General features: G+C 42.3%; 1 protein-coding gene across 4 annotated transcripts in view; it reads left to right on the top strand.

The window, feature by feature from the left end:
* Window positions 1-9,762, top strand: part of PAK3 (p21 (RAC1) activated kinase 3) — a 173,265-nt gene extending 163,503 nt beyond the window's left edge. For all 4 annotated transcript variants that reach the window (XM_072042795.1, XM_038184447.2, XM_027465354.3 and 1 more), the window contains 2 exons: window positions 1,792-1,929; window positions 3,065-9,762. In XM_072042795.1, coding sequence (XP_071898896.1) covers window positions 1,792-1,929; window positions 3,065-3,154 — 228 coding nt within the window. In that variant the 3' untranslated portion in view covers window positions 3,155-9,762. The remainder of the gene's footprint in view (window positions 1-1,791; window positions 1,930-3,064) is intronic.
* The last annotated feature ends 4,809 nt before the right edge of the window (window positions 9,763-14,571 follow it).

Genomic DNA, 14,571 nt, shown 5'->3' on the forward strand with positions numbered 1-14,571 from the left:
CGTCAGTGCTGTATTCCTTCACTGCTGGAGAATTAAATCCCTTGGGTAGCACAGCTAAATGCAGTGAGGACAGGCACTCCAGCTCCCCACTGTGCCATGTGGCTGAGGTCAGCTGCAGACAAGCAGGATAGGACTGATTTTGTGATACTTCTGTTGTGGGGAAAGTAAAGAAACATACTTATATTGTTTTTACTCTGGGATGGTTCATTTGCCTTTCTAGGCCTGGAATTTTTTCCTCAGTACATAAGAGGAGAACAAAGTCAATTTGGTCACGGTCTGTTTGAATGCCAGCAGTGTGGAGCTGTTGTTAGCATGGCAGAGCTGTTCGTGAGAAGCCTAGGCCTATTATTATTGCTTTACATTTTTGGACATACTCTGCATGTCCAAGTCTGAGCAGTTCAGAATATCTTACGCTTCTAAGTAACATCTTCCTATAGCAGAATTAACTCAACTCTTATCTTCTGAGCATGTTAAAAGTGAACTGTATTCCATTATGTTTACCATATGTTTTGCAAAATTAATTATAATTCCTTGGCCTGAAGATTGGAAAAGGAGTACCAGGAAGACTTGCTGAGCTGCATGAATACTGTTAGCTGTGAAGTGTCCTTTCATCTGCCTGAGAAAGTTGAGCCTAGCTTACGCTAGATGCTACTGAGGAGAAGGCCTGGGATTTTCAGGTGTTTGGAGGGGCCAGTGCAGTGACTGCGCATTCAGATGGGCATTTATACACGTGGAAGAGAACTCACAGAGGACTCAAACCTTAACACAAACACTCCCAGTTCTCAGGTTAAACACTGTTTTCTGAGTTGTTTCTACCTCTTCTGTGTGTGGTGATGAAATGTGAAACAAGTGTAAGAAATTTAATGTTCTCTTTACTAAAAAAAAAGCTTTTCTAAAATCCCATCTCCATTCTTCTCAATGGGATGCTTGCCTGAAACATGAAGATTATAGTTTAAATGAATATAGTCTATTCTGCTTCTCGTCTTTTTTTGCTGAAGGGCTTGGTGAACATACTTACTTCTTAACTGAAGCCAATTTCTCCGTGTCACCAAGCATGAGCTTTCAATAACCCATCTGCCAAAACCTCCCATTTCTTCCCTGGCAATTTCTGGGATGGGTCATTTTTAGTCCATTTACTTGAGTATCACAATTTGCATAAGATTACCATAGGGCTGGAATTGCTCTTGGCGTTGTTACACTGGCGATACAATGGTGTTGAGAGTGTTTTGAGATGTAATTGCAGGTGGCTCCTGTGTGCCCAGTTATGCGTTTTCTTCTTAATATAACTGTTCATGCAACTTACGCTGTGTTGAAAATGATGTTCCAAATATTTTTGTTCCTTTTTTCATCCAGTTACCATATATATCAAGAACAGAACTAAAAATTTGGTTACTTTGGTTTTATGGAAGCTGTGCTTTATGGACCAGTGAGCACAGCAGAAATATGTTTTATGTAATAATCCTTTGAAATAATACAGTTAGACCCAGTTCACTCTTAAAATAGCTCGTACAGCTAGTGTCAATACTTACAGAAGCAAAATATGCTTCTGCTGGTGTAGTTCATATTAACTAGGTCAGCCAATGAAATCAGCTGTCAAGGCAAAATCATACTGATGTTGGAATAGCTGTGTCTGCATCAGGGTTGCTGTTTTTGTTGGGATAGCAAAATTGTCTCTAATCCTCTGCCAGGGAGGAAACTGCTGGTGGAGACAGGACCTTAAAAAAGCGGTCCGTGTGAGCAGCTAAGGAGCTGAAAGAAACAGGTGGAGTCCTGTGTTTCCCTTTCTTCCAGGCGCTGTATCTGATAGCTACAAACGGGACACCGGAGCTGCAGAACCCTGAGCGACTCTCTGCCGTGTTTCGCGACTTTCTGAACTGCTGCCTGGAGATGGATGTGGACAGGAGAGGGTCTGCCAAGGAGCTTCTGCAGGTAAGGTGGGAAATGGCTGCAAGTGAAATGGCTGCAATATATAACGATGTGCTTATCAGCTAAATGTGAAGGCGTCAGACTAATCCCCCCATATTAGTCTCCAGACTTGATGCTTCTTAAACAAAAGTAGTATTTTCATCTATATTCAGTTCTGCGCAGTAACAAAACGACTGAACTGGAGTGGCCCCTGCTTCAGAGGCAGAAATGGCGTTGCTAACTTGTGCATACAGGAACCCAAGGAAATCAGCCACAGCTGAGTGGTCAGAGATTTGGCTGTGGGAAGGGAAGGGCTTTGGGGTGCTCCCTGTGAGCATCAGAGGGGTCAGCAGAGGGACTGCCTCAGTTTACCTGTCCTGCCCCCATTGAAGGTTTCTGCCACTAAAGTAGGGACGGCTGAATGAGACTTGTCACAGCACCATTTGCTGCCTGGCATAGCTGAGTAATGAGAGCTGCTACTGGTTTACTGCCAGGTTTCGTGGTGGGTGTGAACTGTGGTAGATACAGAGCTTTGTAGCATGTGCTCCTTGGCTGTCCCTGCTGTGAAAGTGCCAGTCAGCACAAGGAGGGGTAGGGGATGCAGCAAACAGCTCCCACTGCAACCCAAAGCCAGGTCCCTCAGTGCTCTGTCCCTAGTCTCCCTGCTCCAGTCCTAAAGCCTTAAAAATAAATAAATAAATAAATAAAGCCTAAAAGCCTGGACCTCAGTGGCCTTCAAAGCACCACAGAGGCCTAAATACCATTTGGGATAACCATTTCTAGAGGTATTGGAGTTCCCTTGGGAATAGCTCAAGCCTCTAGTCCTTTTTTTTTGACAACTAAAACAGCCTGTGTCTTTAGAAGACAGGAACCTAAGTAAGTATTTGAAGTTTCCTAAAAGAATCAAGGCTCTGGAGCAGCAAGAAACATTCCCAGAGGGCCAGCAGGGCAAAAATCCCAGCAAGCTGAAGACACTTTGATAAATGGATTAATAAGATGATGTGCCGTGTTTGTCCATGATAGCAAGGGTACTGGACATGAAGACACAGATGGTACTGTCAGTCCTATTTCTGTGTATTCCTGGTACCAGAGGAATAATGTTTGAGTCTGTAACTGAGTTTGGAAAGTAATGGTTGGTTTCTTTCTTTCCTTTGGGCAGCATCCATTTTTAAAATTAGCCAAGCCTCTTTCCAGCCTGACTCCTCTGATCATTGCAGCAAAGGAAGCAATTAAGAACAGCAGCCGCTAGTGCTTCAGGCTGGCTTTCTCCCATGCCAGCTCCCTCCAGAGCAGGACTGAGAAAAAAAAAAACTCTATAAAACCTCAACGCTTCTGCTGCAGGATGGATGGATGGATGGACAGACCAACAGTCGCAGTCATGGTGGTAGGAGGGGAGAACAACTGTTCTCCAGTCCCTCAATGAGTAAAAACTTACCACGTGTCTTCTTCCTGCTTTCTGGCTCCTTAATTTATTTTTTAAATGAAACAGGGCTTAAGACAGAGAGGTAATGACAGAAAATGCTTTGCTGCTTCAGCCATTTCTAAGGTAAAGCAAATGCAGTTGGAAGATTCCCTTCCTTCTTTCCCTGTGAATAAGCTGTACATTCACTTTTAAATTGTCAATTGTTTCTTAAAATGCAAAGTCCCTTTTATGTTATTTTTTTTATATGGTTTGGAATTGGAGAAGGGTCTTCTTCATTCATAACTCCAGACTGCACTGCCTTTTGAATACAGTCCACTCGCTGGTATTTGCCCAATCATTATACTTCTAGATGAGGAAGAAAGTGAAATTGCGTTTCCAACCAAAAATGAATCAGGAGTGGAGCAGACAAAATATCCTGTTGAGATACAGGCTTTCAACTGTGAATATATCGTGTTTCTGTTCTTGGCAGTTTGATTTGTATAACTAGTTGTAATATGGGTGAGAGTCTTACTAAAATGAGAAAGCAGAAAGATCGGTGTGCTCAGAAAGGGCTTGTGTGATGCAAAGCTGTAAGAGAGATGTGACGTGAGAGCAGGCCCAGCCTTGCTCAGCGCCGAGCCCCAGCAGATCCCTTGGCAGAGCACGGAGCAGCGTCTGCAGCCCCGGGCTGGAAGGAGGCACGAGCAGCAGCAGCCTGGTGCTGGGTGCCCCCCTTCTCCCGGGACCGGACTGATCGCCCCCAGTGGGATTAGCCTTCTTGGGTTTGTGCGGGAGCAAAGGAGGGAAAAACCAAGCTGGGCGGTGCTGCCACTTGTGAGGATGCCTGCTCCTGGCTTCTTGTAGCTCCTGGGAAAGGTCGGTAGCACCCGTGCCCCTCTTGGCAGAGGGGAAGGCAGCCAGACCGCTCTGCGGGCTCCGTGCAGGTGAGTGTCCTTTGGGCGCACGAGTGCTGTCACGGGAACTGCGACGCTGGTGCAAAGGAGTGACGGCTTCCAGGGTTCGGTTCTGCCTGAGCCAGCGCCCCAGACAACTTGGGAAGAAAGTGCATTTAAACCTGAAGCCTTGCCCTGAGCAAGAGCAAAGGTACGAAATGCAGAGTAGATTGCAGAAACATTTCGAGCCATAAAACCCGCCTGCTCTCTGCTGTCCTGCATACAGCAGGCACTGCTGAATGCAGTTCTGAGTTGCTGAGGGAGGGCGAATCCTGGATGTGACTGAGGATTGCGCTCGCCTGGTCAGCTGATCTGTAAGGGAGCAGAGTAGTTCTAGTATGCCGTTTGTGTTTTATTTATTCTTTTCTGAAAGAAAGATGGAGTGCGGCTTCACTCAGAAAAAGCATTTTGTATGGGTTATTTGTTGCTGTACTTTATTGGTACAACTAATCAAAGACCTCCAAAACAGCATTTAAATCAACACTTACGTAATGAGCAAAAAAACGTGTAAAACAGCTTTCTGCTGTAGTCTGTCATGTTTAGGCCTGGTCCTGCAAGGGGCTAAGCAGGCTTTAAGGTACTAAAAACCTTCCCGTTTTGCCGGTACGAATGAAGGATGTTTGGGCTACTCTTGAATTAGGCTATTAGCTTGTTTGGTTTTGGCTTCTTATTTAGTCACAGTCTTTGTGTTGCAAATGTCGTTAATGCTGCCGCCTAACCCACCCTCACTCCTCTGTCCATCCCAGTGTCCTTGCTGAGGCGATGGGAGAGGTGATGCTCGTTAGGTTACCACAGCTAGGTACAAATTAGCTTCTGGCGTCCTGGGGAGTACAACAGGTTTGATTTTCAGATACACAAATACGAAAAGATGCTGCTGGTTTTGTGAGGCCGCATTTTTCTCTGTCAGCTCAAGCTATCTACCTGGGAGATAAGCTTCCTTGAGAAAAAAAGAGCGACTGGGACTTGAGAAGGGCTGCCCTCTATTTGTAAAGCGTTAATCTGAATGAAACATGTTTGTATTCCATGTCAGAAGTGAAGAAACAAGTGACAGTCTTTCTTACCAGTAACGCTTTTAGTTTATCCTACCCACAAAGGAACAGACAGCCGTCCTTTGAAAGGAAAGCACTTTTTTATGGTACACGTTTGCTGGACATACGAGATACTTACATTGACAGACTATGCTACGTGATTGCTTTTTTTTTCCTATTTATTTTCTTTAACAGTAAGTTTCTCGGCATCTCTAATTTCCAGAAAAAACTTCACAAGGATAACAAATAAAAATAGGAAATTGGATATTAGTATTATTTTTCTGACCATTGTATGCTCCAGAATACAGAATATTGTTGGCACTGGCTTTTTAATACAACTGCTCTAATAAGAGGCCTTAGTTTTTATTTTATTATATACTATATTTATTTTTCTTTGCATCAGAAAATCCAGAGATTTTTCTGCTAAAAAAATTCTGTGAGGCAGAAAGGATTCAACAGAAATCATCTCTGCCAGTGGTTCTTTTCCACATGAACTGTAATTGCCCAGCTGGGAATGTTTTACGTACAGGGAAGCTCACCTCCAGCATCTGGAGGCACCAGGCTTTGTGCTTGAGACAGTCTCAGGCACTAAATTCTGAGTCACTAGATACTGAAGGGTGGCAGCTGTTTTTATCATTTCCCAACTCTGATAGGAAATGTGGCATATTAATAGTAAAAAAAAATAAAAATAATAAATCTGTCCTGAGATGCGTAAGTCTTGTACATTATTTACAGGCGCAAGTAGTAAGTTAGGATTGACAATAGTGTTGACCTTCCAGAAAGAAGAGGCTAATATTATAAAATCTCTGGAGTTCTCTCGGGTTTTTTTTGGACTGCTATCTTCAGATTAAGCAATTAGTTTACATATATTTTTGAAAGTATTAGAAATAGGATGTTTCTGTTTTTAAATGCATAGGTAAATGTTAAATACGTTTCAAACATTTTCATTCCAAGATTTTAAAAGACTGGTTATTTGTGTTTATTTTGAACTTCATTAAATGGTTAAAGAAAGTGAAAACAAAACAAAAAAAAATCCAGAGTTTGACTATGATTCCCATCCCTGCAGTGTGTGAAAATGACCTGTTAGCTTGCTGTGGTTTTAATGAGTTCTGGGACAGAAGCATGACAGCAGTAAAGTCAGGAAAGCTTGAGAAGCACAGAAAAGATTATTTATTTAACAAAAAAAGAAAAAGGGAAAAAAAAAAAAACAAAAACAATAATCATACAGAATTCCATACAGCTCCTGCACACACTCCTGGGAGCCTGCACAGGGGGGTGGAACTCAGTGCTCTCGGGGTCTGTTCACAAACTCAGGCCAGGGTTGTGTTCCTACTTCTTGTGTCCAGCACTTCTCTAAGTACGTGTCTCCTTGCCATCTTTGGATACTGCTTGGCCACCTCACGCTACATACAAATGAAGTATTCTTTTTAGCTGTTTATGTTGGATTTCTTTGAGGCCAGTGGCTGTACCTCAGCAGGTCTTTCAGTCAGCTTCCCCCCCATGTCCTGCCACCAAAAATGAAGCACATTCCAGTCACCACAAGAAGGAAAGTAAGTACTTATCTCTGTCCTCTAAGTGTAGGAAATGTCACCATATCCTCTGATCTGTGGTTCCAGTATATGCTCAATGGCTTGGCCACAGAGTATCCCTCACGCTGAGCTGTACGTGTGTGCATTTCTTCGCTTAATGGATCTGCTCTAACTGGATTAAGAGACGGAGAGAGCTCTGCTAGCACCTACCATTACAGACAGGAGCCAGTTGTTCTTTGCTTGACACCCAGGGCACACACACTGACGCCAGCTTAGCCTTGCTAAGCATTATCAAGATTGCAGTCCTGCCTTCATGGTGGACTGTTGTTCCTGTATGTGCAGAACTTAAAGATGGGGTAAGCTGATGAAGGTTCATAAATATAAACGTTCAGCTTTTGTTTTTCAACTGAGTGGGTAAATACCTCTACTTTTAGCCCCCAGTTTTCAGGAAACAGGCAGAGAACTACCATCCAAGGTCTCCTCGGGTGCAGTCTGCAATTCAGGGGTCTTTAAAATTTTTCTTTGCTTGCGTCTGTCCTTGAGCTGACAGGGTGATTTCTTTTTCTGGCTGAAACTTGCAGCATCTTGCTTATACGTGTGATTTAGAGCTGACTGCCATAATCCTGGGTATGTGTCATGTATATAAACGTTCACTTTCCTGAGCCTACAAATGGATGCATGCATCTTTGGTGACAAGTCATCTCAAAAGAAAAAAAATGATACAGGAAAGACAATGAGGGATGCTTACGTGCTCTTTGTGGGTTCCTTTTGGTCTGCCATGAAGGCGGGAGCCTGCAAACTTTGTTCTCACTGCTTAACTATTCTTCCAAGCAAGTATTCATGTTCTGCTAGCATCTGACACTGAGTGAGGAAACTAGGGAGCAGTCTAACTTGTTAGAGCTGATAATATGGAAAGGTGCTCATTGTTTTAATAACCTCTGAGTACAATGCATGAGTGTGCGTGGTGTCTCGTGCTCTCATTGAGTGGCACTGCATTCACAGCTGCCTGGGGATTGTGCTTGGTTTCCACGAGGCTCCCTAATCTTTGCCTCGCACAGCTAATGTGCCAGAGGGACGCAGAGCCCCAAGGCCACAGCTGGATGCAGTGGTCTGAGCTGGGAGCTGTTGTGAATGCAGGTCAGAAGAGCCACGTGCACATGCATTCAAACCACAGTGCTCTGAGGGAGGTAGCATATGACCTAAGAGCATGAGTATTTGTGTGTCACCACTGCTCTGGCCTTGGCTCCTTTCAAGGGCTTGAAAGAGCTAAGTTTTCCTAAGGCGAGAAACTGAAAAGGTCTTTCACAGGTCTTGCTCTTCCTAGTCTCTATGCTTGACTGTATGTTGTTCCTCTTTCTGTGCCCTCTGTTCTTCCTGCGCTCAGTGACTGCTTACCACGACTGTGTTACTGGCTCAGAGAGAGTGCTGGAGATCCTCATTTTTCTGCCCTTGGAGCTGCCTGTTTACAGCAGCATTTTAACTCTGTAAGCCTGGTAGGGATGCAGTGTTACCCTACACCTTGTGCATAACCTCCAAGAGCCTGTGGCAAGCCCTCCCAAGTACGTGCTTGCATTGAGGGCTCCCAGATGCCACAGGCTGGCATACCACTATTGCAAACATGAGAAAAATAGCAGCAAGTGGTTGTTGTTAAAGACAGGTCCTTTTGCTGCTGAACATTCTGTATTTCATTTGTCCAGCCCAGCCATAGACTTAGAGATCAGGTACAGGCTGACTACTCCCACTGAAGTTGGTGACAATTTGGTTGTTGGCTTCCACGACAGCAGAATCTGTTGCTTAATAACTAGGTGCTGATAAAGCTCGTTACAGGGGGGCAGTGGTGTCCCACAGCCAAGGGAGCAGGTGGGTAGAAGGGAGCTGCTCATCGTTCTTTTTCGCCATCATGCAAAGCTTTTCATGTCAGAAGTGGGTCAATGTAGCAAATCTGAAGCATGCAATTCTCTTACATCCATGTCAGCTGCGACTTTTGACCTTTGAGGAGAAGCTGCACAGAGGCAATTGCTTTTTGTCACACTATTTATATTAGTGTTAAATAATGCTGCTAAACCAGTCTGTAGAACAGCAACAAGAAAAAAAAAAAAAAAGCCTCTCAGCTCTTCAGGTGCAACACTCATAAGCTGCTGCTATCTGCTGTAGCAGGTGAACAAGTGGAAGGGGAGCTGCTCTAGGTGGGAACCAGTAGCAAACACTGTGTAGCCTCCAGTGAAGAGAACAACCCCTTCTTGGGTACAGCCCGAATTCACTCTGGGAGTTACTCTGGTGCACTGGTGCTGCATCTGCACTGCAGATGCCGTGCATACACAGACGTACATTTTAGGAAGATCTGCAAAAGAATTCTGTAACTCTTGACTGGATCAGGATGTAACCTACTCTAAACTCCAGTTTAGTCTGAAGCAACCAGTTTACATCTACACTGGTGTCTGCTAGATTTTTTTTTCTTCAGGGTATCCAGACAAAAGTAAACAGAGGAAGGAGCCTACATTTTCATTGTTTAACAGAAATGTATCTCATTTTGCTGTACATTCCTTTTTTAGGACATGTTATCTGTTTAAAAAAAAAAAAAAAGAAAAAAGAAAGAAAAGAAAAAACAGAAAAAAAAGAAAAAGATAAAAGATAAAAAAACAAATGTGTAGTGAAAAATCTTCTGTAACTTTGGATTAAGAGGTAATTATGATCTTTTTAAAAAGAGAACTAAGTTATTTACTTTGTAAATGTGCTGATGGCATGGATCCATCTTACTGACCTCAGCATCTTTTATTTTTTTTTTAAAGATTTTGGGTTTTGTTTCCAATATTAAGTTATTTTAAATTGTGGTTGAAGCAATAGAAAATTGAAATATGGATTGTGCATGACTGTGTCTTGAGTGTAAAAATATTGCAGTTTGAAACTTGGACCTAAAGTATTGCAAATAAAAGTTATAAATACCAGTGGACTGTGACTGCAGCTTTTCCTAACAAAACAGGCTCAGGGCTGGCTGAAGATACAACAGCCTCAATCATCTGCAGTCAGAAAGACTTCATCTGTTTGGCTGTTTGTGCTTTTAGCTTTCACCTGTGCCACCAGAGTATGATGTTATGGAACAGGACTTACCTTCTACAAGCCTGTATTTACTCTGCTGCTGGAGCTTCCTTTGTCCACGACAGCAGACAGACAGTCTTTTTACTGCTCTCATTTGCAAAAAGCCATGGAGTGCTGTGACTTTTCAATGTGCTCTGTCTCTGTTGCCCCATGTTTACAAAAATAACACCCCTTCCTCATGAATATGGAGAGTTACACATTAGCCACCTCACCTGCCTCTACCAGCATCTCATAAATCTTAAAAACTGCTTACTGAACACCATTCACTTCAGTTCTTGTATGGCTGCTCAGAGAAAGCAGCAACAAACTCACCTGGCCAGATTTAAAGCAATGCCACATTTAAAGGTGTATGAGCAATCTCAGCTCTCCTCCTGTGTGTACTGGGAGTCCCTTGTACTGCTGCATGGCTGCCCTGCATCCCGTAACTGCTCTGTCTTAGAAGGCTTCCCTGGTATTTGCTAATGGTGGAGGAAGGTGGGGAAGCAGAGGCACCAGCCGTGTGCTGTAGGGGCATGTTAGCTGGCCTTCTCTGTCAGACCTCAGCCTGGCCTCTGTGCTATGTCCCATCTCTCCACTTTGTGCTCAACTCACACCTGGATGTTGACGCCAAGGCTGCACCTACCTCTAGGCCCACCTCAAAGGCCTTCTCCAGCCCCGCTGTGGCTCTCACTCTCACAGGGCATTGTGCTGGCTGCCTGCCTCACTCAGCCACAGTCCTGCAGCTCTAGCACCTCCTGCTCCCACGCTGTGCATCCAGTGGCTCCCCTGCTGCTGCTGTGGGTCACCTGGGTAAATAGGGGACAAACACTGCAGTGACAGCACCCACTGAATGCCAGCGGCTCACCAGCCAGGCACACGGGAAACCTCCCAACAGTGCATGCAGCACGGCTAGCGAAGGGCTGCGCGTTGGTCTCATAACACCACATGGCTGTGAGCATGCATGCCAGTGCCTGCACGGGTGCACGCAGACATGAGCCCCTTATAAAACTTTCTAACACAAACAGAGCTAGCATTTTGTGTGTGTGTACATTAAAAAAAAAAAAAATAGGTAGCCCTCTCCCACAGACCCTTATGGGGGGAGTCTCTAGCAATTTACATGTACTTTACATATATGTACACATGCAGCAGTAGATATACATAAAAAGGAACGCCTTAGCTAGCTATGGCACACATCACTCAGTAGCTCTCGCTCTATAAGACATTTATGCATAGAGAGCATGACAAATAACAGTTGTCTCCTGTTAGTTACCTATACTATGTAGTATACATGTATTTTATAAATATATATAAAAATGTGCACACATACATATTTAATATTATGTAATACACCTATAGGTGGCAAGAGTGTTTTAGATTGTTATATAAGGGTCTCTATAGTGTGTATGGGTATATACAATAGAAGTAGCTAGCGAGCGAAACACAGAAGGGTACACTCTGTATGTACTTACAGCGCTACACATAAATGTACATACCATGTAACATATAGTTAAAAAAGGCTCTCACAGAATGAGAGCAGTACCCATATGTAACTCTTTCTCTGGCCCCATATGGACAATGTACACACATTAAATATATACACTTATTATAGTTACACCAAGGCAGAGCACACCTTATGTAACTACATTAACGCTCTCTAGCTCTTCACATATTTATATAGAATCATAGAGTGCTTTAGCTATCTACATATACATAAAATAAACACACACACACATATAGAGAGAGAGAGACCCTTCCTTAATAGAAGAGTCTCCCTAGGTGGCTTATATATACCTATATTACGATGTGTACCTACATACATACTAAAATATACGTTACATGAGCTATATAAATGCCGTGTGTATATATTATACAGTGTACTTTATATATAAAATACTTACACATACAGAAACCATTATATAAATGTTATACTGTCTCCATCGATATATATTACATATTTTGTATATACACTGACATATGACTACATAACTGTATCTATTAGAGATAGAAAATGCATATAGTTTGCTAAAAAGGAATTTAAAAAAAAAAGCATTTGTGCATATGTATATATACACAAATTATAAAATGTTCATCGCTATATGTACACAAGATACTATATAATATTTATAGCTAATTAGAATTTGTTACAGAATTATATACATACGTGTATCATATATAGTATCTCATGTATATACACACACGTCAGGACAGATTAAGGGGGGGGGGGGGGGTCAGTGTGTGTGTATGGCCAGACACAAAAAAAAAAAAAGGGGGTGGGGACACAGTGTCCATCCGTATCATCCCCCCCCCCCACACACACCATTTATTGTCATATACATAAATGTTACGAGACAGACAGAGACCGTTCTATAATCATGTAACTCTGTAGCATTCACTAGCCTGGTAGATAATATATAGAATCATAGAATATCCTGAGTTGGAAGGGACCCTTAAGGATCATCAAGTCCAACTCTTGACACCGCACAGGTCTACCCAAAAGTTCAGACCATGTGACTAAGTGCACAGTCCAATCTCTTCTTAAATTCAGACAGGCTCGGTGCAGTGACCACTTCCCTGGGGCGCCTGTTCCAGTGTGCAACCACCCTCTCTCTGTGAAGAACCCCCTCCTGATGTCAAGCCTAAACTCCCTGCCTCAGCTAGTACACGCTATATGTGTACACACTATATGTGTGTACACATATAGTTCATATGTGTACACACACACACACACACACACACACACACACACAAGCACCCTAGACCTTTATATAACAAGTTTAACTCTTTTTGTCTCTCTCTCTCAATATTTGTAGAAGATAGATTATATATTTTATACATGTGCACACACTTCTACTCTTATGTAACCCCAGCTATATGTATGTACATGTATATGCACATACACCCCATAAAATGTTCCCTCTCTCTAACCATCTGTATATAATATAGTACCTATCATCCTATACCACACTGTCTATACATATATATATTTAAAGAGTATAACATATACTATAAACTAAATATCATATATTTATTTATATATGAGTGTACCTGTATACACACAAGAGTGCCTCTCTGCTTACACCTATGCGGGGGGGGGGGGGGGGACGGAGGGGGAGAAAGAGAGAGAGAGAGAGAGAGACACCCTTCTATAATTCTCTTGAGCCATCTACATATATGTGTATATATATATATTTATCTGTTGAAATATGCATGTGTATATTTAATATGTATATATAGATATACACAGATAGAGCCCCTTAAATATGTAACACCATATTATATGCATGGGTATATCTATATACATACACATAACTATACATACATCTATATATACACATATATAATATTTTCAATTCATCCATGTATTTTTTTTATATATATGTAAGACATATATATGTAGGATGAGAGCGCTCTCACCTGTTTTATGTAACTGGACAAGACTGTATTTCACTCTTCATCTGTATTATATATGTAAGAGAGACATATCTAACATACATGCTATCTACATATATAACAGATTATACAGTATTTTAGTATATAAATATGCACTTACACACATGCACTTTCTCTAGCCATCTATATATCATATACTACTTATGTATACATATGTAGACTCTCTTCTATAAATATATAACACACTCCATGTGCATTCTATAGAATATAATATGTATATTTGTATATATGGGTGCATACATATGTATATACACATGCGCACATACAGACTCTGTTTCTCTCTAGTCAGCTATATGGAGTGCTAACGTATATTTTATGTATATGTGTCTGTGTATACAGACATACAGAGCATTTTATATTTGGGAGGGGGGCAGGAAAACAGCAAGAGTGTTCTATAACTAATACTCTCACAAGCCATCCTATCTTTTTTAAATACGGGTGTGTATATATACGTGTATACACGTATTTAAAAACTTCTATATAGATATATAACCACATAACACTATCTACCTTAATAGATACACAGAGCCTTAACTAACGATGTAACTTTCTATCCATATAGTATACATTTATGTTTTACATCTTTAGTGTAATGCATGTGTGTGTATACATAAATACAAATGTATATTTTATAACACAATAGCTGGAGAGAAGGGGACATGCTACGTAGTTACAGAAGGGTCTCTGGCTCTCCAGCCATCTATGGATGTATGTATAGGGTGTGTGTGTGTGTACCTATGTATATAACCATATACATATATATATACACGTACACACACACAAAACACACATATACACATACACAGAGACCCTTAAATAGCTGTGTAAAAGTCTCGCTATTGCCATATTATATATATATGTATGCACACATATGCAGAGTGACCCTTACAGAACTCTCTAGATGTTGATTGCATAATACCTAATACAAACACAAAGCGTAATATGCATAGGGATGGAGATATAAATAAGGGCCTGTGCATTGTATCCAAAAACTATGCCTGTCAATGGCCAGAGTGTGGCACAGCTGCAGCCGGGGGGGGGTCTCTCTCCCTCCCTCCCCCACCTGTGTGTACCTGTGGGTTCTTTCTCTGTAGAAACAGACATGTAAGAACTGTGTGGACGTGCGGGGACCGTTTCGTTGCCAGCCCCCCTGTTCCCGCACAGCCCCCTGACAGCGGCAGCCCCGCCGGGCCCGCCCCGCCTCACGGGGAACCGCCCGCGGCGCCTCC

Source organism: Anas platyrhynchos, chromosome 10 (assembly GCF_047663525.1).
Source record: "Anas platyrhynchos isolate ZD024472 breed Pekin duck chromosome 10, IASCAAS_PekinDuck_T2T, whole genome shotgun sequence".
NCBI classification, from domain to species: domain Eukaryota; kingdom Metazoa; phylum Chordata; class Aves; order Anseriformes; family Anatidae; genus Anas; species Anas platyrhynchos.